The following is a 24,426-nucleotide window of genomic DNA, read 5'->3' on the forward strand; positions in this document are numbered from 1 at the left end:
GGAAAAAAATTGGAATGAACTCACATATGCTCTGTCTTCTGGGTTGCACAGTCATTCAAGGATTTTTCACTAGAGTCCTAGACTTTTCTTCCATCTCAGGTCTTAAATTTCTTTCTGCAGAGTCTTGCTTCACCTGTGCCTCATCAAGGATTGTTGGCAGGGCTTCAGAATGCTGATCTCCGGCACTTCGGACGAGGGGGGGTACAGCATGTGGAGCTTATGCAGTCTCGTTCAGAAGGCAATGCATTCTCCTCTGGGCGCTGAAGTCCTCTCCTAGATTATTAGCTTCTGGTAATCTTGCACAGTCAAATCTAAATTCGAAACAGCCTCAGGTGGATTGCCGCCCCTTTCTCTGCCTCTCCCTGACTTCTGGCACCCTAGCCGTATAGTTGTGTCCTCTATTTCCGACTGCCGATCTTGATGTTTTCCTCAATCCCTTTTTATTTCATGTTCTCCGGGACCTTGCACAAAGGATTGAGACCCCCCCCCCCAAAAAAAAAGAATTCGGCCCCAAAGTATGCCAGGAGAAGAATTCTTTCTTCTCCTGGTATACTACAAAAAATATGATTAGTCGGACACCTGAACTTTGTGTGATCCACGCGACTCCTTTTAAGAACAACCTTGATGGTTGGCATATATAGAGTACGTAAACAAAGGTTTTCAAAGCACTTAGTTAAAACAAAGATATATAGTTTCTAGTGACACAGCATTTTCTTTTGTTACTAACTTTAATCTTTTTTGTTTACTACATTTCTAGGTAGGTTATATTTTCCTTATGAGTATATACATTCTTTTATACAAGGTGATTTTTACAACACAAACTTTTTAGATGTCACCTCTGTACAAATCGATGTAAAGCACTTGTAAAATTTTAAGTTACATCGAATTTTACAGTATCTCCTTCCTGGATGTATAAAACCAAAGAAAAGATGATGGTTCCATCTCCACTTCTGTCTATCGTAAACCAACTTTTTCAGGACCTAAAGTGGTGTAAAGTGGATGACAAACAATATCAAACAGGAACTGTAGGTGAAAAAGAGATTATGGAAGATATATAAGGAGAGAAGTGGAGAGCAGATGCATAAAGAAAATAAGAATGAAGCCAGGAGAGTGACAAGTATGGTAAGGAAGGTGGAACTGGAATATGAGAAGAGGTTGGGTCCTAAGATCCAAAGAAAATCTTAGGAATTTTTGAACTATGTGGTCAGTAGGAGGAGGAATGATTGTGGAAGAATAACATTGTGGGATAAAAATGGGAATAAAGTGACTGATACAGAGGACATAGTGGATTTATTCAATGAACACTTTATTGGAATATTTCATCCTGGAGAAGCAGGTTTTAATACTAGAGAGATAAGGAAGGTTCGAGGTTTAGAGGTGCAAGAGGAGAGTGTGTTCCAAATACTGAGTACACTGGATGTCAGTAAAGCTGTGGGAATGGATGGTATTTCACCACGGATTTTGAGAGAATGTGCTAAAGAAATGATAGCTCTGTTGACCTGGCTTTTCAATAAAAGTCTGGTTATGGGAAAGGTACCCAAGGAATGGAAGGAGGGTAAGATAGTGCCATTGCATAAGAGCAGTTGCAGACCGGAAGTGTCTAATTATAGGCCAGCTTGTGTGTTATCAGTAGTTGTTAAGATCTTGGAAAAATTATTGAGGGACTATATACAGCGTTAGGCAGGCGAGGGTAATGTTATCTGTGAGAATCAACATGGATTTGTTAAAGGGCACTCTTGCTTAAGTAATATGATTGCCTTTTATAATAAAGTGACAAGACAAGTTGATGAGGGAAAAGCATACACTGTGCCATTTTTTTTTTGGATTTTGCAGAGGCATTTGACAGGGTTCCATATGATAAGCTGATATTTAAGTTACAGCACATTGGTTTAGATGTAGGGTTAGTCAACTGGATTCAGGATTGGCTGTTTGATAGTATCAGAGAATTGTGTATTGTGGGGCAATATCAAGGAAACAGAAGGTTACAAGTGGGGTTCCACAGGGCTCAGTACTGGGACCTGTCTTGTTTAACCTTTATATCAATGACATTGTCAGTGGGTTGCAGGGGGATATTCAGTTGTTTGCAGATGATTTTAAGGTAGGAAGGGTTATTAGTAATAGTGCAGGTGTGGCAGCCCTGCAAGAGGATTTGAATAAACTTGACAGATGAGCAAATGATTGAGGGTTTCAGTTTAATGAAGCAGAATGTAAAGTCTTAAAGTTTGGAATACATCAATGGGAGGCTGCATACTCGATTGGAGGAGGTAGGGGAGATAAGAGATCTGGGGGGGGGGGCAATGATTGATAGACACCTGAAATTCAGGGAACATATTGCAAAGATGGCGAAGGTAATCCAGAGGACTGCTGCAATATTCTGAAGGACGCTGACTTGCACAGATAATTCTTCAATTTGGTCCCCAGGATTTGAAGGGAATACATTAGCTGTGGATAGGGTACAGAGGCATATAACAAAGATGGTTTCAGAACTGTGCAATTTTAATTATGAGGATCAGCTGAGGGAATGTGGACTGCAAAGTTTGGTAGATAGAAGAAGGAGAGGTGACATGATTGAGACTTTTAAACTGTTGAGAGGTAGGTAGTTACAAGGTTGACAATGGGGAGTTCTTCACTTGGTGGAATAGCAAGAAGGAGCGATGACAAGTAGCCATTCCTGGAAATTATGAAAGGAAGCTGTGAGCAAGAGGCTGAGTAGTGGTTTCTTTGCATGGAGGGTGGTTGAACCATGTGCAAGTGGAATGGTGTGTGGAGCGAGTTTTATTGATGAAAGCATTTATATAAGACAGATGCTTTGCATTTGAATGACTGGCGAGTTAGATATCTCAAGAAAGTAATGGTTAGCGAGAGTTCAGAAGTCAGTTGGAGAAACAAGAATGTTTTGGGGGAATGCCAGTGAGCATAGTGTAAGCATGGAGAAGTGTGATTGGGAAAGTGATCAAACAATGCCAAATACAACTCTCCAGGTTATTAACTTTAGTGGGATAATCCATACAAGGTGTAAAGGAGATTGCAGGATGAATGGAGTACTGAAGTTTATGATTACTAATGCCAGAAATATTTGGAATAAGAGAGATGACTTTCTGGCATTGGTTTCAGCATGGGCAAAAGTTACTTGCATTAGTGAGACTTGGTTGACAAAGGCAAGGGGTACATTACTTGGAAAGATGTTAATTGACACCCATAGTCAAGGTGCATCATATCATTTAATGAGTCATTTGTTTGTAAGTATAAATTGGAGGAATATTATTATTATTATGTGACACGCCCAAGGACTCATCGAGGGAGGACACCTACTCTACAACTCGCCGTCTCCACTACTCACTCCACCAACTAGAGCAAACCCCATCCACATCCACCACCACATAGTATTTTCACAGACAATCACAAACATCCATGCCCATTGCAGGATTCGAACCTATCTGCTTGTGCAAGAATCTTGCACAAGCAGCAACAGGACTGAGTAATAGGATGATAGTTATTTGGAGATTTTAGATCCTTTCCTGGCTAAGGAAAGGTAATAATAATTGACCTTTGCAAGGTATCTGGAAATATGCTCTCACAGAAAATTCTTTTGTAAAGGTGCAACAGTTGATCTATGGATAATGGTGACAACTGTTTTACAATCATGTAATGGATATTATATAGTCCAACAAAGGTAGCTTCTTTGAATGCTGTGCAATCATCATTATACCATGACTTAGGAAAATGTGGAAACTGACTACATGTTTTAGGAATTGAAGTTCTCAGAGCTTGTGGTGTCATCTTGACCTTTTACACAATTTGCTGCATCACTGACTTTGCCATAAGAATACATACATACATACTGATAGGAGATGTTCAATTTTCCACAATAATATCTATGATGTAGTACATGGTTGCCCGTGCAGAAAAGTGGATATCATGAGAAAATTATCAAAATAGGTTGTCATCAGTTTCCAGCCCAAACAGTGCAAAAAGAGAAGGTGAACAGAAAGTAAAGTCAATGGTAGAGAATGTTTAGGTAGGCATGTGAAAGGTCTCGTCTCCTAAGAGGCAAAGACTGTTGTTGTTATTGAACATACATCTCTACCTCTGATGTTTGTGCCAGCACTATCCCATAGACTGCTGTATCCATTTAAATCCTCCATTAAAAAGTAAAGGGGGATGACAACTGCAATATGCCAATATCACCATCATCATGAAGGTCATCTTGAGAGATATCTGTAGAATTTGGAAGGTAGATTCAGCATACTGTTATTATGTTTCTGGCTGAGAGTCAGATAGTAATTGCCTCTACACTGGTATTAAGCTGGATTTTCTGGAAGAGGGCACTGATTGTCCATAAGAATGGCAACTTCCCCATGGGCAGGTCCATTCCCTGTCTTGTCCTTTTAAATGATGGTAACATTACAGAGAGCTAGATCATCACTGTCTTCAGGTACCTTTCCTGCAAACAAAAGCATATTGGTTTATACTTCTGCAAGAGAGCCTTGATGACATCTAGTGCTGTCAGTATCCCTGACAATTCCATTGTAGGCATGTTTTCATTATTTCTTTTTGTTGGTATCATCTGGCTTCCCAACTTAGTCTTGGATTTTTTTCTTTTTTGAAAATTGTGGAAGGCCAGTGTCAATCATTTCTTCTTCTTCTGTAAAAATATCAAAGTTTGTCAAATTCTCTCTCTAGGACACTCAGTGTACTAATTATTTCATATCCCTTTGTTGTGTGTGTGTGGGGGGGGGGAAGGCATATGATCTGCTGAAGGCCATTTTCTGTTATTTTATTAAGATTTTCATGTAGATGGACCATTTTTGGCATGTCTTCAGAATTAAGTCCATATTCCTGCACTCTTAATGATCAGCTACTAATCTCAGATCTTTCTGGTGTGAAATACTGCTGATTGTTTTGGCCACATTGATAAGACACCAAACATCAAGAATTCAGAAAATGAACATACATCTGGTTTCACCACTATGGTTCAAGTCTTGCTTTAGGTGCTATTAGATACTATCACAGAATCTCTTGAATAAAAACCACCTAGTATACATAAATAAATATAAAAGGATTTTTTCTGGAAGTGCTTCTTCCTTAAAGATATTCAATAAATAAAAACTGCCTTATATTTGGAAGTTTTCTTTTTTAGACCTTCAGCCTAATGGACAAGAGTACTGAATCATGTCCACTTATTTTAGTAGGCTGTTTTTTTCCTCTTTAACTTCATTTATTCATGTACATATATTATTATTATTATTATGTGACACCTCCAAGGAGGTAATAAACTCATTGAGGGAGGACACCTACTACAACTCTCAATCTCCCACTTAATCCACTAAAGTACCATTACCATTCACCTTAACAAATGCCATCTACTACCCACCACCACTAGTATGTTTTGTCAGAAAACTGCATGCATTTACTTAAATATATATAAAGCCAACAGGCTTCATTTTGGCGATATAAACATTAATTAAATTAAGGGGATATTAGATCCCACATTGTTTTAAAACCGAATAAGAAACTCAAAGATTGGAATCAGAGAGTTTCATGCCGAATATAGTATAAAAAACTTTATACTGTGCCGATACTTTTATAGTTTTTTATACTATATTCGGCATGAGACTCTCTGATTCCAATCTTTGAGTTCTTATTTGGTTTTAAAACAATGTGGGATCTAATATCCCCTTAATTTAATTAATTGCATGCATTTGTTATCAAGACCGACTTGTCTTGAAGTGGGATAAAAAACCCGAGTTTTCAGGAGAAAAAACCCTGCTACCTCCTGTTACATACGAGATTGGCTAACTCACTTTCAATTCAGAAAAAAAAACATATAAAGATTCCACTCAAAGGGTTCATCATTCTTCCAGCTGTGCTATGAATGCACTTTATGTGTGCTCTGTCTTGAAAAGTTTAACTTTGGCAACATATAAATAATAATTCTTTTTTTAGTTACATATCATCTATGTTTTTTTATGTATCTCATACACACGAAAGGTTGTAAGCCTATAGTATAACAATACCGTGGGCAAGCTAAGCAGTTCTTTTAATCATTTTATATTATTATATTTTTTGTAATTTGTTTTTTAGATGGTCTAGAAACCCTGCTTTCAAACCCAAAAATGAAACTTTTTCAAAAATTTCAAGCTTTCAAGTAAGAAGGATGGTGGCTATACAGTAGATGATAAAATTCATCTCTGGACTAAAGACAATCACAAACATCCATGGCCACACAGGAATTCAAACTTGCAGTCTGTTGGTTGGAGGACAGATATGCTAACCAACTGACCAACCAGGATGCCATATAATCATCTTCATTCTAAAAATACCAATATTATATTCAAAGTACAAAGTTAAGATTAGAAAAGGTATAAAATAAAACAAGCTGATAACTAATTATAGAAAGAATATATTACAAATGAATGAACTGAAACAAAAACATGCTCTCCAAAAAGAAAAGTATAACAGCTTATAACTAAACTTAAAAACTGCAATTAAAAACATTTTGCAATGTGCAGAAATAACTTCATACAAATGAGTAGTGCTGGGGCAGTAAGCCCAAGTTTGATATAAAGAAGATGAAAACACTTTTCACATGTATTTGCTTCTAGACTGAATATTTTTGGCATGAACTTCTGCTAACTTGCTACTGCTCTTATAGAAGATACTATAACATTCTATCACACAAACAAAGAAAGTATTTCTGCTAGCATAATAACATTTTTTATATCCAACTGATCGATACAAAATTAATAAATCCGTTATTAATTTTGTATCGATATGCCTACTCATGGTATACCTCTTTTAAAACTCATATCCAACTGATGTTCCATGTGTAATATAAATTAGGTATTTTAATACCTTGCAAAACAGCAGAAGGAAGGAATGAGTGTATTTTAATACCAAAGTTATCTAAGTTTTTTTTTAAATTAAAGATACCAAGAAATTATATAGGGGAGCTAAAGAGTCAAAACTATATAACTAAGAGGAGACCTCCACATAGCCTTTAAAGGAATGCAGAGAACCAACCAGGATTTCTGACCTAATGTCTAATCCTCACCTTCTCGTGGTGTGCCCTGTTAGGTATCTACCCTGGATACTGAACAAACAAGGATGGGCTGGTAATTTGGGATTTAGCAGACCAAATTGTATTCTTATTGGCTTAAACCAAAACATAAAATGAGGGTACAATATGACAGAATATCATGCTGGCTGGGGCATCGCCCAGTTAAAAGTCAGCTACTGGAACAAATTCTAAAACCAGCTAAAAGTCGGCTACAGGAACAAATCCTAAAACACGCCCTAACTCAGCATCACCAGAGTTCAAGATCGGTAATAACAAAATGTATAAGAAGCCTGAATGGAAAAGAAATGGAGCTACCTGAGGTATAGGATAAGTACCAGATCGACATAATAGGAGTAACTGAAACAAAAAGAGACAAAAACTGGTGAGATCTTTCTGAGCAATAAATACAAAATATTATAGTTCAACATTAAATACGAGGCTAATCTTTTTGAATGGAAAGCAGTCTCAAGTAGAGTGATGTGGGCAAATATCAGAATGGGAAACCGGACAATGAGACTTATTTGTGTCTATAGTCCCACAGAAGGTTCCACTAAAGACGACAGGAATTTTTTGAGGCTTTAGAGAAAGCAACTGACACAATGAAAAAGGAAAAGTTGATCCTTGTTGATGATCTAAATAGCAGAGTAGGAAATGATTGTGAGACATACAAAAATATTTTGGGAAAATTTGGAGAAAAGAGCAAAGCTAATAATAATAATGGCAAGCACCTGTTTAGATTTCTGCTCAGGACATGGACTGATTATTACTAACACAATGTTCCAACAAAAAATATGTACAAAATTCACATGGAGAGAATAGGCAAGGAATAAGAAAAGTCTCATTGACTATGTTATTGTCAACAGTGATGTTTTCTCTATGGTGCAGGACTCCAGAGTGTACAGAGGATTTGAAATTGGAAGTGATCACCATTTAGTCTTGAGCAGGATAAAATTGAATTGCATATTGAAAAGAAGAACATGTAGGAAAGTTTTAAAGCAAATTAAAATTGAGCAGCTCTCAGATGTGAACTGTAGACTAAAATACACAAACATAATTCAAGAAAAAATGAAAGAGTTTGAGAACAGGAATAAATCCTTGGAGATTCAGTGGCAAGCTCTGAAGAAAACTCTGATCAATTCAGCCACAGATGCATGTGGTTAGGTTATCTGTAAGAATAGAAAAATCAGAACTCCATGGTGGACACACGAAGTTAAAGAGGCAGTGAAAGAAAAGAAGAAAGCATATCAAAAGTTCCGGGCAAATAAGTCAGCTTGTACTCTAGAGAATACAGAGACAAATGTAAGAAAGCTAAATACTGTGTAAAACTAGATAAACAAAAGCCATGGGAAGACTTTGGTAAGAATATAGAAAATAAATATCAAGCAGGTGGCAAGATATTCTGAAGATTGTTGAAGAAGTTCAGAAATGGAGGAAAAAGTGCTGTAAAAGGAATTAGGGATGATAAAGGTGACCTGAAAACAGGAGAAAAAGATATCCTTGAAGTATATAGTAATTATTTTGAAAAATTGCTAAATGAAACAAGCAGTGATGACAGCACCATGGTAAAAAATACTGACCAGGCATGCAATCATGAATACATATCCATACTTGAAGTAGAAAAAACCATCAAAAGCCTGAAATGTGGAAAGGCAGCAGGAGTAGATAATATTCGAAAGGAAATGCCAAGTATGGTGGTATAAAAGTCTTACAGTGGCTGCACTGCATAGTTCAAAAGGCCTGGATAGAGGTACGAATTCCAGATGATTGGAGTAGAGTTCTCATAGTACCCATACATAAAAATGGAAATAAAACTGAATGTGAGAACTGCAGAAGGATTTCTCTACTGAGTGTTCCTGGTAAGATTTGTGCAAGTATACTTGAGAAATGTTTGAGAAGGTTTGTGGAAGAGAAGCTTGGTGAAAACAAGCTGGATTCTGGCCAAATAGAAGCTATCAGGATCACATTTTCACTTTATGACAAATAGTTGAGAAATCGTGGGAATATAACAAAGATCTGTATTTAAGTTTTGTCGATCTGGTCATATGACTTTTGGCATATGACAAAGGCTACAGTTATATGGTATCAATGGGACATTATATAGCAATACTTATTCTTTATTTGAGTTGTAAGTCAGGAGTTAGAATTGAAGAAAGTACAGGAAGATGGTTCAATGTTAAATCTGGTGTGAGACAAGAATGTACATTATCCCCTCTGTTATTCATTATCTACATGGATCACATTATGAAGGAAAGTAGCATTAAACTGGATATCAAAATTGGAGCTGTTAATCTCAGCTCTTTGCTTTATGCGGATGATGTTATACTTCTAAATAAATCCACTACAAGTCTGCAAGATTCCTTAACTAAATTGAATAACTGTTGTAATAGATATGGTATGAAATCAGCAATAACAAGACAAAGACAATGAAAATAGGCAGAAGCACTGAAAATATCAACTGCATTGTGAATGGAGAACCTACAGAACAAGTGAAACATTTCAACTACTTAGGCACCATTTTTAGTGAAGATGGTAAATTAAATATGGAAATAGGCAACAGAATCAACAAGGCTGGTATGGTAGAAAGTCAACTGAACAAATGCATATGGAATAAGAGAGAAATTAGTCAGAACATTAAATTAGCTGTATACAAGACAGTGTTCAAACCAGTTTTAACTTATGGATCTGAGAGCTGGGCCAGAAGTAAAACACTTGACCAAGGACTAGAGACTGCAGATATGAGAGTCCTGAGAAAGATTAGAGGTGTGAATAGATGGCATCAATGGCGATATCATATTAAAAATGAGGATATTATGAAAGAACTTGACATTGTTAGCATCCAGGAATGGGTCAGCAGAGCTAATGTCAGATTGTATGGTCACTGAAACAGAATGGGAGAGGAAAGATTAACAAAACAAGTGTTCTCTGCCAGATTGGCAGGAAAAAGACCAGAGGAAGACCAAGATATAGGTGGATTGATACTGTAAAAAATGCCTTAGAAGATAGAAATATAAGATTTGATAATGTTGAAGTCTTGACAGGTAACAGACTGATTTGGAGGAAAATTGTAGATAGGAAGTTAGTACTGATGTAAATTTTTCATGTATTACTGCCATATTCTGTACACCCCCTTGAGGGTATATGTATCAGGAATTTGATGATGATGAAGAAATTATATACTTGGTTTAATCCTTTATCCAAGTTTGCACCCGAACTATTTTCAGGACTGAGGCAACTTGTATAAAGAAGCTAAGACTTCACGTCACTTGCCTTAGTATCCCATAATGCAAAACAGATCTCCTTTTCGGATATGTATAATGCATTATGGGAAGGGTCATTATACATGTCTGCAAGATGATGTGCTTTGCATTATGGGATACTAAGGCAAGTGATGTGAATTCTTAGCTTCTTTATACGAGTTGCCCAAGTCCTGAAAATAGTTCAGGTGCAAACATGTTTGCTTACACTTGGATAAAGGATGAAACCAAGTATATAATTTCTTGGTATCTTTAATTTATAGTATAACCAAGTGGGAAAACTTACAACAACTAAATTGTTTTTTTCTTTTTCAGATTATGAAGCAAAAGAAACAAAGGTTTAGTAAAAATATATAAATAAATAAATGGATAACAATAAACCAATAAAATAACCATTAGTTTGTTAAAATAAATCTTACTAAACGAATAACATGTAGAAATGTCAAAATGAATAATGGGAAAAAAAAGATGAAGTTTCTCCAGAAGAAAGCAGAGATGGATTCCATCTATTCAGATGATAGTGATGTGTACAAAAAGCTGTCAAAGTTCATGACTATCGTAATATATGCTTGTAACTTTTACAAGTGGAGTGCAAGCAGTTACTATGAAGTTTTAATCTTAAACAGCTATATACATTCTTTTGTTTCCTAAAATGAGAATTTTATTATTATTATTATTACACCCTCCATTGAGTCGACAGACTCATTGTGGGAGGTTCATTCAACTGACAACACATTTATCATATAGAATATTAAAGTCCTTAACACTCCTTGCATTAACAACAAATTCTGGTAATACATTCCATTCACTGACAATTCTCCATGTAAAAAATCTACTCCTCACACCCTTCTTCACCACACTTTTACATAACTTCCAGAATGACCTCTAGTTCTTCCCCTCTCAGCTTCTACTATTTTTATAATCCCCTCTGGATTAATCTGATAAAATCCTCTCACTAACTTAAACACCTCTATCATATCACCTCTCTTCCTCCTATCCACCAAACTCTGCAATCCACATCTCTTCAACTTCTCTCCATGGCCAGCATTCCAAACTCCTGATATTGTCTTAGTCACTCATCTCTGAACCCTCTCCAATGTCTCCATATCACATTGACCAGATCTGAGCACAATGGTCCAAGTGTGGTCTGACCAGTGCCTTATACAGTGGTACAACCACTTCCTTATCCTTGCATATTAGAGTACTTCTTATCATAGCAGCACTACGATGTGCAACCTTTGCAACCCTAGCAATATGCCCTCTAAACTTCAGTCTACTGTCAACCATCCCTCCCAAATCTCAAATGTCATCCACTTCCTGCAGTACAGCATCATCGATATAATACACAGCCTTATATATCTGCACTCCAAAATACAACACCTTGCACTTATTGATATTAAAACTACAACCCCACTCTTTTGTTCAAGTAAAAAGTATATTTCAATCTTCCTGAAAGAATTCTGCATCAGCAGTGCTACTTATAGTTCTTCCCAACTTTGCATCATCAGCAAATAACTGAAGATCCCTAGTTAGTCCACATGATATATCGTTTACAAACAAGTTACACAGTAGGGGAACAAGAACAGAACCCTGGAGCACACCACCAGTTACCCTTGTACCACTGCTCCGTCATACACAACCTGCTGGTATCATTCAGAGAGCCAATCTCTGATCCATCTAACCAATATTTAATTCAAAAGTTTCTCTTCAAGAAAAAAATAAAAATAAATAAATAAATACTTTACATGAAATACAAAAAGCCGCTTGTCCAACTGTTCATAATCAAGCTTTTCTGTATCTGCAACTTTGATGATAACTGGTGTTCTGCCTACAGCTGTTGTGGGAAAAACAGCAAACACATTTTCTGAGTTGAGCACACTTTCCAAATGAAGAGAAAATTTGGCATTTTCACCCTAAAATCAAACAGGAATCAACTATAAGTTTTAGCTTATTATTTTTGTCACAATGTATTTATCACAAAAATTAATAAATGACAACATGATGGCATACACAAAAAAGACTCATTAATAAAAACTTCACTTTAAACATCAAATTTCAAAATAAAAGAGGTCAATTTCTCTTGTCTACTACATTCACACAAAGCTGGATCTACTTATGCAAAATAGATTTAGCATAGATCTTCCTTTTAATAACCATAATTATTAAAACAAAGTCTTTATTCTGCAAATTTTCATAAGATTTATGGCTTAATTCATCAAAAATACAGATTTCTTAATGTATAAACAGTTAATGGCAGAATGATTCATAAAACAAACATTAATGGAAATGTTAAAAGAATAGTTCATATCATTCTGAGATATTGCATATGTGCTTCACTGTTTATTTGTGCTGTGTAACATCCATCATAACCTATTTCCATGAATTTCTATTCTTTCATGTAAGTATAAAATACTTATTATACTTATTGAATATTTCTTCTATCTGATTTTTAACTTATTTTAAAACTAAAGCGATGTAATGATGTATATTATGGAGAAAATAATCAACAAAATGAGTAGTATGAAGAAGCAGGAGTTCTTTTGATACATGGCCAGTAGAAGTCAGAATGAACAGGAAGATATTCATTGCTCAGAAATATAACTGTTTGACTGAGTGAAGACTGGAGATTATAATGGGAGGGTTCTGTGAAAAATTAGATGAGTGAATAGGTGGCATCAATGGCAGAATCATATTAAAAATGAAGATATTAGAAAGGAAGTGATATTGTTAGCATTTAGGAATGTATGGAGAAAACAGCATGAAGAAGAAAAGTTTAGCATAACAGCATACAAGCAACACTGTAAAAGATACAGCTGAAATATTTAATGACCAGTCATTAGGTCACTGTTCATTAAATAACATATAGTTTCATCCTCTAATCCAAACTGACTAATGGAACAAAAGTGAAAATAACTGCAGGAGCAAAAGACTGTATAAATCAATGAACAAAAGTGAGTGAGATTGTAGAAGTGAAAGAAAATACAGCTAACAGAATGAATAATGACAAGGGGAAAGTGAAAGAATGTAGGAATGACAGATAATGTGATTGTCAGGATGTCAATACATTATATCATCAAGAACAAGACTTGAAAAACGAGATGATCAGAATGAGAAAAGCAATGAAAAATAAGGTAGGTAAAATTAGAAATTTGGTAGAAATGAATTAAAGTGTGTAAAAGGATAGAATGAAGGAAAATATAAAAAAAGAGGTGAGGAATGACTAAACATTAGTGATGTATGGAAATTTCATTATCAGAGGTGCGGTAAATGATAAGCCCCACAACATCTGTTTTCCAGGAGGGATATGATAGTTAATGTGTTGTATATGAAAAGTAAACAAGCAAGAGTTATTAGTGGTTGTTGGAACAGATGATATGGTTGGAAGGATGGATTAGTGGAGGTAAAAGATAATGGAGTGGTAGGAAAGGTAGTCAGAATATTGCCAAGGTACAATTGCAATGAGTAAAGATGCAGAGCAAGAATCATGAATAATATTGGATGCAATGGAGGGAAAGATGGATTTGAATAAAAGTGATGGGTCAAATTTAAAGGTGTGAGTCAGCTGGAAAGACTGTTGATAGAAAAAAGTGCAATGAGTGATGTGAGCAAAAGATCAGAGGAAGTAAGAGGTGAAATGAAAGATCAGGAGAGAGGAACTGGTGAGATTGAAGTGGTTGCAAATGGGAATAGTGGTAGTAATGTGAGAGATAATGATGAGATAAGAATAATGTAAGATGGACAGAGAAATAGGGATCTGGGATGGATAGGAAGACACAGTATAAGAAGAGTGGATGCTGGAAGTAGCAGCAAATGTGTGTGTGGGGATGGGAATCATAATAATAGGATGGCTTAGGATAATGGGAACAGTGAGTCTGAGTCAATAAATAGGGTAACCGTGATATGGAGAAATCACAACCAACAAGTGGCATGGGTAGGAATGGTTATAGGCTTAAAAGTGAATTCCTGTGTTTATATACAAATGCCAGGAGTATCAGAAATAAGGGAGATGGAATGTTTCACTGAGTCAGATGATTCACTCAAAAATTGTTCGAAAAAGTGAAACATGGATAAAGAAGATATCCTGATAGAAATAGAAATGAATGGAATTATCTGTTTCTATTTGTTATAGAGACAGATAGGATAAGAAAAGAGAAGGAAGAAGGGAATAAAGGGAAAGCAAGTTGTGTATGGGAATGCGGTATTATTTTGAAAGAAGAAAGTCACTAGTGGAATGTTACAAAGTTTGGAGGCCATTATTGTTTAACTTGTATATTAACTGGAGATATTCAACTGTCTGCAGATGGTGCCAAACTGGGAGAGAATAATGAGGAGTCAAGCAGATTTTGTTACAGGATGATACAGGATGAAAGAGATTGTATTAGTGGGCAGTTAAGTGGAACTACCAGTTCAATGTTGCAAAGTGTAAGATTTTGAAATTTGGTAGGCAATGATGGGATGTAAAGTATACACGGGGGGGGGGGGAATCTCTGAAGGAGATAGAGAAGATGAGAGATCTGGAGGTGGTGGTGGACAAGGACCTAAAGTTCAGGAGCCACATGGCACAAGTTATATTCAATAAGGATTGGATAAGGCCTCGTATGGATTACTGTGCAGATATTAGGTTACATGATTTTAATATGTTAGACCAGAGAAGATTCAAAAAGATCTTTGTAATGTGGGGTATGAATAAAGACAGAGGGAAATGCAATTTGCAAAGCCTGGTGAATAACAGAAAATATGACTGAAACACAGAAGTTGATTTTTTTTTATAGAGTGGAAGGGGGAGACAGAACAAGAGGTCATTCCTGGAAACTGCATAAGGAGAGTGTGAACAAAGGAGTGAGGACCAGGTTCTTTATATGAAGAGTGGTTGGTGAGTGAAATGCACTGCCTGAGAGTGGTGAATGCGGACACATTAAATACCTTTAGGATACATTGAATTATAAATTAAAGATACCAAGAAATTATACATTTGTTTTAATCCTTTATCCAAGTGTAAGCAAACAAAGTTTGCGCCTGAAGTATTTTCAGGACTGGAGCAACTTATACAAAAGCTAATGACTTCTAATCACTTGCCTTAGTATCCCATAATGCAAAGCACATAATCTTGCAGACATGTGTAATGCTATGCATTATGGTTCCCACTGATGAGACCTCAATAAAGGTCAAAACCAGTCTGGGTACTGACACTTCCGATAATGCATAGCATTATGGAATACTAAGACAAGTGATGTGATGTGAAGTCATTAGCTTCCATATACGAGTTGCACCAGTCCTGAAAATACTTCAGGTGCAAACTTTGTTTTCTTACACTTGGATAAAGGATTAAACCAAGTATAAAATTTCTTGGTATCTTTAATTTATAGTATAACCAAGTGGAAAAACTTGCAACATACATTGAATTAGTTGATGAGCTTTATGTATGACTGCACTACCTTCTCTGACATGAGTCTTTGACTCCATTGAGGTCTGGAGTTAATATTTTTTGTAAAACTTATTTTGTGAAGAAAAATAACCTGTGCCTATAGCGAATTAAGCAATTTTACAAGTTGCGAGGAAATTCATTATGTAATAATTTCAATCTATCAATAATGGGAATATTTGCTAAGTGTAAAATTACATCAAAACTAGCTAAAACGTCTACAGGCACTAAGGATGCTCCTGAAACTTTATTCCACAACTACATATCAAAGTGCAAAACCTTGTACTAAGCAAGAGAAACCTCCTCCTCTCTTCCAGCTACCAACCTTCTTAAATCTTTCTAACCGGACTTAGCATTACTTCTTATAGTTCTCTCTTTTACTTTACAACAGGAGCATAACAATAGAATAAATCCTGTCATTAAAAATGATTTATACTTTCTTTTTTATGTTTCATTATACTAAAACTTTATATTATGCTGAAATTGAAATGTTTCACTATCATACAGTTTGCAAATTACACAACCACGAAGCTGCTAGCAGCATGAAAATCAACCAGAGAAAAGAAGAAAACATAGTATACAATACGGGATATAATTCAGATATTAAACTGCAAAGTATTAAAGATGTTAAATACAAAACTTCAAAATTTTAAGAGTATTTTCCATATATAATAAGAAAATTAAAGATATTCTTACCACATCAGCATCTGTGACAACAATATTTAAACCTGGCAGTGGATTATTGCTGTTAATATCTTCTTGAACTGTGACATTAAATTCATTCTGATTGAAAGATGGAATCTGATCATTCTCATCAGTAACTACTATTGTTACATTTGTGAAAACTGAATCACCTGTTGGTTTCCCCTCTATTAATTCTGTAGCCTATGAAATTTGGAACAGGTATTAATACTACATTGGTCACTTATATTTATTAATGTTTTAGTTACTTACATATAAAAAAGGCTGTTTTTTTTTTCCTTTCTCCCACAGATGCATATCAAAGTACACAGTTGATTGATATAGCATTTATAAAACTATATGAGGAAAAAACAATAACAAAAAAAGTTCTGCATGTAAGCTGCATGACCCAAAATTAGTAAGAATAATAAAATTGGCAGGATAGTTATATTTACACGGAAAGAAAACTAACACCACTAAAACTATTACCACCAAAGATGATAATAAAAACACTATACTGAACAAAAGAAGAAAAAGAGAATTATTATTATTACTACATGCTTCATGGAGTCAGGACTCATAATGAGGGGCTCAATCAACTGACAACATATTTACATACCGAAGCTTAAAATTCTTAGCACTCCTTTCATTAACAACACACTCTGGTAATGCATTCCATTCACTGACAATTCTTCATGTAAAAAAAATCTACTCCTTACACCTCTCATCACCACACTCTTACATAACTGCCAGGGATGATCTATAGTATTTTGACTCTCACCTTCTACTCTTTCTATAATCTCATCTTATTAATACGATAAAATCCTCTGACTAACTTAAATGTCTCTATCATATCACCTCTTTTCCTACTATCACCAAACTCTGCAAGTGCAAGGTGTTGCACTCCACATTTTTTCAACCTATCTCCATAGCCAGGATTCCAAATTCCTGACATTGTCTCAATCACTTGCCTCTGGATCCTCTCCAATGTCTCCACATTACACTGAAAACCAGGTGATGAGATTTGAGCACAACAGTCCAAGTTTGGTCTGACCAGTGCATAACCACTTCCTTATCCCAACATGTTAGAGTACTTCTTATCATAGTAGCACTATGACATGCGGCATATTCAACTAGCGATATGCCCACTATACTACAGTCTACTGTCAACTATCACTCCCAAATCTCTAATCTCATCACTTGCTGTGGTATGGCACCATCATTACAATACACATCCTTTCTTTTAAGGTTACACGGTGATCAGCATCCATATTTAGAATTTAGGGACACAAAGCACACGTGTCGAAATGATTATTCTACTTATTATTAATAAAATAACACTTGACATTTCGACCCTGTATCGAGGTCATCATCAGAAAGATACATGTGTATAGGAAACCAAGCTACATGCTCTTGCACTCTATAAAGGTAAATTAAATCTATACTGTTAATTGATCTTTTTCTTAGCCTGACCGCTAGTGATAAAAAAAATAAATAAATAAATAAATAAATAAAAAATAAAATAAAAAATAAAATAAAATTAATTAATAAATAAAACTGAAATAAAAAGCCAAAAGGCTTCACTTTGGTGATGCAAAATATTTCAAATTAAATGGAAATTGAATCCCACATTATTTCTTAGCTGAATAAGAAACTCTAAGATAGGAAATCGAAGAGTTTCATGCTGAATATAGAAACTATATAAAGTTTCAGTGAGTCCAAGCATAAGCAAACACCTTGTAGTACATGCTGGTGCAACTAGTAGTAAAGGAGGATTAAGCTCAGATCACTGTCCTTAGTATTTTCCCATAATGTAAAACACATCTCCTAGGAGATGTGCAGTAATACATTATGGGAGGAGGTCACTATCCAGACCAGTTTCGACCTTAATTGAGGTCTCATCAGTGAGAAGGTAGACCCAGATGTAAATACTGAGGTTGCAGTGATATATATGGAGGTTATTTCTTTACTATACTTGCCCCAGCATGTACTACCAGGTGTTGGCTTATGCTTGGACTCGCCGAAACTTTATATAGTTTCTATATTTGGCATGAAACTCTTAGATTTCCTATCTTTGAGTTTCTTATTTGGCTAAGAAATAATGTGGGATTCAATATCTACTTAATTTGAGTAATAAATAAAATAAATAAAAAACTACAACAAACTCTGATAAAGTCTGGATTTGTACAGTTTAGATTGTTATACTACGATTTTCTTCTGGACTTATACAGTTCAAGTTGCTATTGAATGTTAATGCAAGTATTATCCACAGTGGATAACCCACCATACACATCACCGAACAAATCCATAGGGTGCTATGAAGATAATATGTAAAAATTGCCATCTGTTAGTAAACATGTTGAATGTGGAGTTCTGGGCATCAATTGGAACATTAATATGTACAAGAACACTTGGAACCGAGACTCACAACATGGGTTTCCATGATAGGACCACGATATGCATTATCTGAACCAACGTGCATTGTTGTCTACAGTGGAACGAGAACACTAGGAAAGCTATTATAGAATGATAAATCATGCTACATACTCTACTGAGTAGATGGACAGGCATGGGTGTGGCAGATGCCCAGTGAACATCCCTTACCAGAGTGCATAACCCCAACTTTGAAATTCAAAGGTGGCTGTGTGATGGTATGATCTTGTTTTTCTTAGTTTCACCTCGGACCTCTGTTTGTGATGCATGAACATTGAACTCTGAGAGGTATATGAATGTTCTGGGTAATGCTTCCTATTTTGTGGTATTTCTATGGAACCGATCATTGTCTCTTTCAGCAAGACAATGCACCATGTCATAAGGCTACTGCTGTGACTGTGTGGGTTGTGAACATAAACATCTCCACACTTGATTGACCTCCACAGAGCCCTGATCTCAAACCTACTGAACATCTGTGGGATGAACCGGAGTGTCAGGTAAGGTCAAGGGATGTCTGCCCCACAGCAGTCCAGGACCTCATTACATGCCTACAATAAAAATGGTTCAAAATTCCCATTGATCACTATCATACACTTGTGGAAAGTATGCCCCATAAGATTGCTGTAGTCATCACAGCAAAAGGAGGTCCTACATCTTGTACTTGTTTAAGGTGAGTTGGGTCAAGTTCCAAAAGAGTGGAAGAAAGGTAAGATTGTACCACTTCATAATGGAGGTGACAGAACTCAAGCTTCAATTTATAGCCCAATCTGTATATCTGTGTGTCAGTCATTGATTAAAGTGTTGGAAAGGTTAGTGAGAACTAGGATCCAGAATTTTGTTTACAAAAGTGGTATTCTCTTTGATGGACAGCCTGAATGACGGACAGCTAAAGGAAGGTCATGTTTTATAATCTACTTCCTTATTCCGATAAGGTGACAGATTCATTGGACATACAGTGTTATATTTAGGATTTTACGAAGGCTTTTGATTGACTGCTACATGATAAGGTGACAATGAAATTAGAATGGATAAAGTTGGGTATTAGATTAGTGCAATAGAATGAAGCCTGTCTCTCTAACATATATCAGCAAGTTTTGTTTGGGAGAGCAATATCCCAGAAGAGGAAAGTCACTGATGGTGTGCATCAAGGATCCGTTTCAGGGCAATTGGATTTTAATCTTTTATGTTAATGATACTGGGTAAGGTTTGAATGGGGATATTCCTTTGGTTGCAGATGATGTGAAGTTGGGAAGAGCACATGTAGGTTTACAAGAGAACTTGAATATATTGGGCACACAAGTAGAGTTACCAGTTCAGTGTTGCAAAGTGTAGAGTCTAACTTTAAAACCCTTTAATACTATATTTAATAATATATATGCATGAAGTGTAAACTCTACAAAGATAGTATGTAGAATTTACACATCATATGGATATAGATGTATGGTTCCACTGTACGGCCTTGATTAGGAACAAATATGGACTACTGTGCACAAATTTTTTCACCTGGTTTTCAAGAGGATGAAGAGATATTGGAAAGGGTTCAGATGTAACTGATTAAGGTAGTTTCTGGAATGTTGAGTATGAAGAAAAGTTGAAAAGGTGCAATTTACAGTCTAGTGGATAGGAGGAGATGGGTTGATATAGTAAAGATATATAAGTTGGTAAGAGGGTTCTTATCAAATTGATGTTGAAGAGATTTTTGATAGAATATTGGGGGGGGGAGGGGAATAAGAGGTCATTTCTGGAAGTTGGAAGGAGGGTATGGGAAAAGGAGTGAGAAGTGAATGATTTTAATGCACTGCCTGAGAGTGTGCTGTTTGTAGTTTCTGTGAACATTTAAGGCAGAGTATGATGAGCTGTGTGTATGTCAGAGGAACCTCCCATGGTGAGTCTTTGACTCCATGGAGGTAGGGGAAAATAACCTCAAAATAATAATCACAAATTCATAAAACAGAAAACATAAGTAATAAATAAATAGCTAACAAAATTAAACTATCAACCGACTTTACAAAAATGCTAACAAATTAATATCACACATTAAATTAATAAGCAATTAATACTAATTACTTATAAATTTAATGAAACTAAAGATAAACATCTTATAGTTTATTATCACTGAATGTTTTAAAAATTTCGTTGTTATACCATTCCTGGACCAATCTACTAGCTGACTAGGACAAGACTTTAAAAACAGAAGCATGGCAGATAAGATGGGGTGGTGTGCTATAGTATGGTAAGTGTAAGCTTACTATTTTCTAATGAAAAAATTATGGGAAGAAAATGTAGAATCAAATTCAGTTTGTTAATAGATATATTGTTTCATATTAAAAAAGAAGAATATCTTTTCCTCACCTTAATCTGGAAAATATATAACCCTCCATTATTAAGAATATCAGGATCTTCTCTATCTAGTGAAGTAGATGATGTTTCCAAAACAACAGAATGCATCCCATTATCATTATTATAACTTTGACCTAACTGGAAATAGTGTTTTGCATCTGAAAAGAATACATAATATTAGTTTTCATAATGCAGTGGTGAATGCAAGTGTTAATATGGTTATAATTGTATTAACACAGTATAAACACAAGAAAAAATAAGCACATTACAAAAGTATAGAGCCAAAAGACCAATTTGGCATATGTAAGATATTAAAGTGTAAAATATTATGGACCCATCCATATTTTTTAGCCAAATATATAAAGAAACTTAAGTTTCAAAATGGGCTCCTGGGCAGAAGGTGTCTTTTAAATAATGAAGACTAGGCAACTCTGATGCAGAAGGTGTCTTTTAAATAATGAAGACTAGGCAACTCTGATGCAGAAGGTATATATATATTCTCATCAGGCTTTTTAGAAATTTTTAAGTTTCTTTCTATAAATGGTTATAAAATGTGGATGAATCCATAATATCTACCACTATAATTTCTTATTATGCAAAACTGAAGCCATTCAGTGCTATACTTCTGCAAAGTAATGATGCCAAGAAATTACATTCTTAGTTTAATTCTTTATCCAAGTGTAAGCAAACAAAATCTGAACGTGAAATAACATCAGGACTTGGCAACTCATATATAGAGGCTAATGACTTCACATTACTTGCCTTAGTATCCCATAATGCAAATTGAATATCCTTTCGGACATGTATAATGCTATGCATTATACATGTCCGAAAGGATATTCGATTTTTACTATTTTCACCTCAATAAAGGTTGAAACCGGTGTAGGTAGCGATGTTTCATATAACCGTATTAACACACAGTGTAAACACAAAATAACCGTATTAACACAGTATAAACACAAAATAACCATATTAACACAGTATAAAAAAAGAAAGGATATATGAAGGGTCGCTACCTAGACCGGTTTCAACCTTTATTGAGGTGAAAAAAGTAAAGTGTTGCTCATCATAGGCCTAGAGTAGTTAGTATAGGCATGCAGGAGAGCCTGATAATCTTAGAAGAAAGAAAAGACAGATAGTATGAGATATAGAGAAAAGGCCTCAGCTCTTTTATATCATCATATAGCTAAAGGCTATCAGTTTTCCTTTTTTCACCAATCTTATATAGATGAAAAACCAAAAGACCAATTGAAACTAAAGCGCAAAGATGACTGATACCCAGGTGGTTAGCCTTATCTGAGTTAACCACCTTGAGTTGGCCTTCTCTGCCTAGGATTGCTTTCCAGTCATCCCTGCAATTGACTATAAGACTACATTGAATTAAGAGGGGAACTATTTAAAAAACCTCTCATAGCAAGAATAGACAGAATTTTATTTCCCCCTGGTGAACATTGCATAATATGGGTGGCCTACACCATCCAGTCAAAAATTTGATATCTCCTAGAATGCTTCTTTCTAATTACAAAAATGGTCTGACTAAACAATAAAATTTCCACAATACAATACTATAATGCATTTGGATGTCATATTGCTGGTTTTCAATCCATGTTTCTTTCTAACCTTCCATAAATGGTATTTTAAATCATTAATTATAAAAATCTAAATTCTCTTTCTATTTTTGACAGGTGGTGGGTATTGTAAAAAAATAACCTGTTCTGTTGTAAGTAATGGAATGCCCAGCACATTGCATAATCTGTTCCGAATAGGCATGGCAAGAGGACAACAGTAGAATGCATGTTCTACTGTTTCCAATTGGTAACAGATGTCACAGATTGTATCTCTGATAAAGTACCTCCATTTGATGATATTCACTGGAAGGTGGCCACATGCAATTCTCCAAGTAAGATCCTGCCTGTTAGTGTATCCTTGGAACTTCAATGAGTTATGAAACAAAGTGCTGTTGTCAGTACCCAACTGTGGAAGTTTGCAGTGAAAGAGATTAAAGATTTCTTTATACCAAATATTACTTTTTTAATAGAAAGAATGTCAATGCCAGAGTGTTGTAGAAGTCTTAGAGTTAAGTAGAGTGGTGCAGTATTCAGGAAAATCTCAGCTTTTGGACCTTCCTAATCATTTACTCCAAACAGGGAAAGTAGTACATGAGAAGTCATTTACTCCAAGTAGTACATGAGAAGGTCTGCATATGTGTGATTGATCTGCAATATTTTATGGATTTTTTAAGCTGTATTTCTTAAATAGTAGAAAGACTGGAAGCCCAAATCCTCCATGCTTCTTTAACCATGCTACCGGCCAATACATCTATAGACGTCAAGGTTATCATGGATGTGAAGTACATACTAAAATTGTAATACCATTGATATTACATTGAAATATATGATGGATACAAAGTGTATGAGGATGCACATTTGATCTGTAATGGCCGGTACGGTGGTTAATAGTTGAAGAAATTCCTTTTTAACTTTTTGGAATCAGCTGGACCAAAAAAAATTTCACAGGCTTACTATATAATTGCTTTTCTTCAGATTCTGTGATGTCTGCAATATTTATTATGTACAACTGAGCAGGAAAGATTATGGCTTTCAGCACTATGGCATTAGAAGAAAAGAAAAGTGGCCCTATTTTCCAGTCTTCTAAGGTTTCAAAGTTTTTGTATATAAGTTCTTGAACTGGTAATATGGGGTAAGTGGAGAAGGGAATTCCAAGTATAATGAGGGGTTCTCTCATAGTGGGTTAGTCTAAAAGGAATGCCTCCAGATCCCACTTTCCAAAAACGTTTAATTTTGTCTTCTCAGCATTAGTATTTAATCCACTGATCTTGATGAATTTTTCCAAAATACCAAAAAAGATATATATGGAATCATTATCCGTCAAAGTTTCCACTACATCATTGGCATATGCTCATACCTTATTTTCCTTCATAGTCAGATGAACAGTTATTCCTCGCACAGCATGTGTATTATCAATTTCCTGTAAGAATGGTTCAAGAAGAAATACAAAGAGCAGTGGGTGATCTAAGAGGGCAACCTTGCTTGACTCCTTTTTGAATTTTGACTGGGTCTGCCAGGAATTCATTAACTAGGAGGTGAATAATTGATTTGGCATAGACTCCTTTGATAATGGACAGCAGCGCTTTTTACCTACACTAATAAAATGGAAGATGTGGATCAGAAAAGGATGTCAGACATCATGAAATGCTCGAGTAAGGTCTACTGATA

The 24,426-nt window shown here is 35.5% G+C and overlaps 1 protein-coding gene across 1 annotated transcript in view; it reads right to left on the reverse strand.

Annotated features, from left to right (window-relative positions):
- Positions 1 to 24,426, reverse strand: part of Cad74A (cadherin 74A) — an 850,889-nt gene that overhangs the window by 708,615 nt on the left and 117,848 nt on the right. Inside the window, exons 9-11 of the mRNA XM_090396473.1 lie at positions 21,203 to 21,348; positions 16,433 to 16,621; positions 12,060 to 12,227 (exon numbers count right to left, since the gene is read on the reverse strand). Coding sequence (XP_090252599.1) covers positions 12,060 to 12,227; positions 16,433 to 16,621; positions 21,203 to 21,348 — 503 coding nt within the window. The remainder of the gene's footprint in view (positions 1 to 12,059; positions 12,228 to 16,432; positions 16,622 to 21,202; positions 21,349 to 24,426) is intronic.

This window comes from Typopeltis vanoorti, chromosome 8 (genome assembly GCF_054136105.1).
Source record: "Typopeltis vanoorti isolate ZY-2024b chromosome 8, IOZ_Tvanoo_1.0, whole genome shotgun sequence".
NCBI lineage: Eukaryota > Metazoa > Arthropoda > Arachnida > Uropygi > Thelyphonidae > Typopeltis > Typopeltis vanoorti.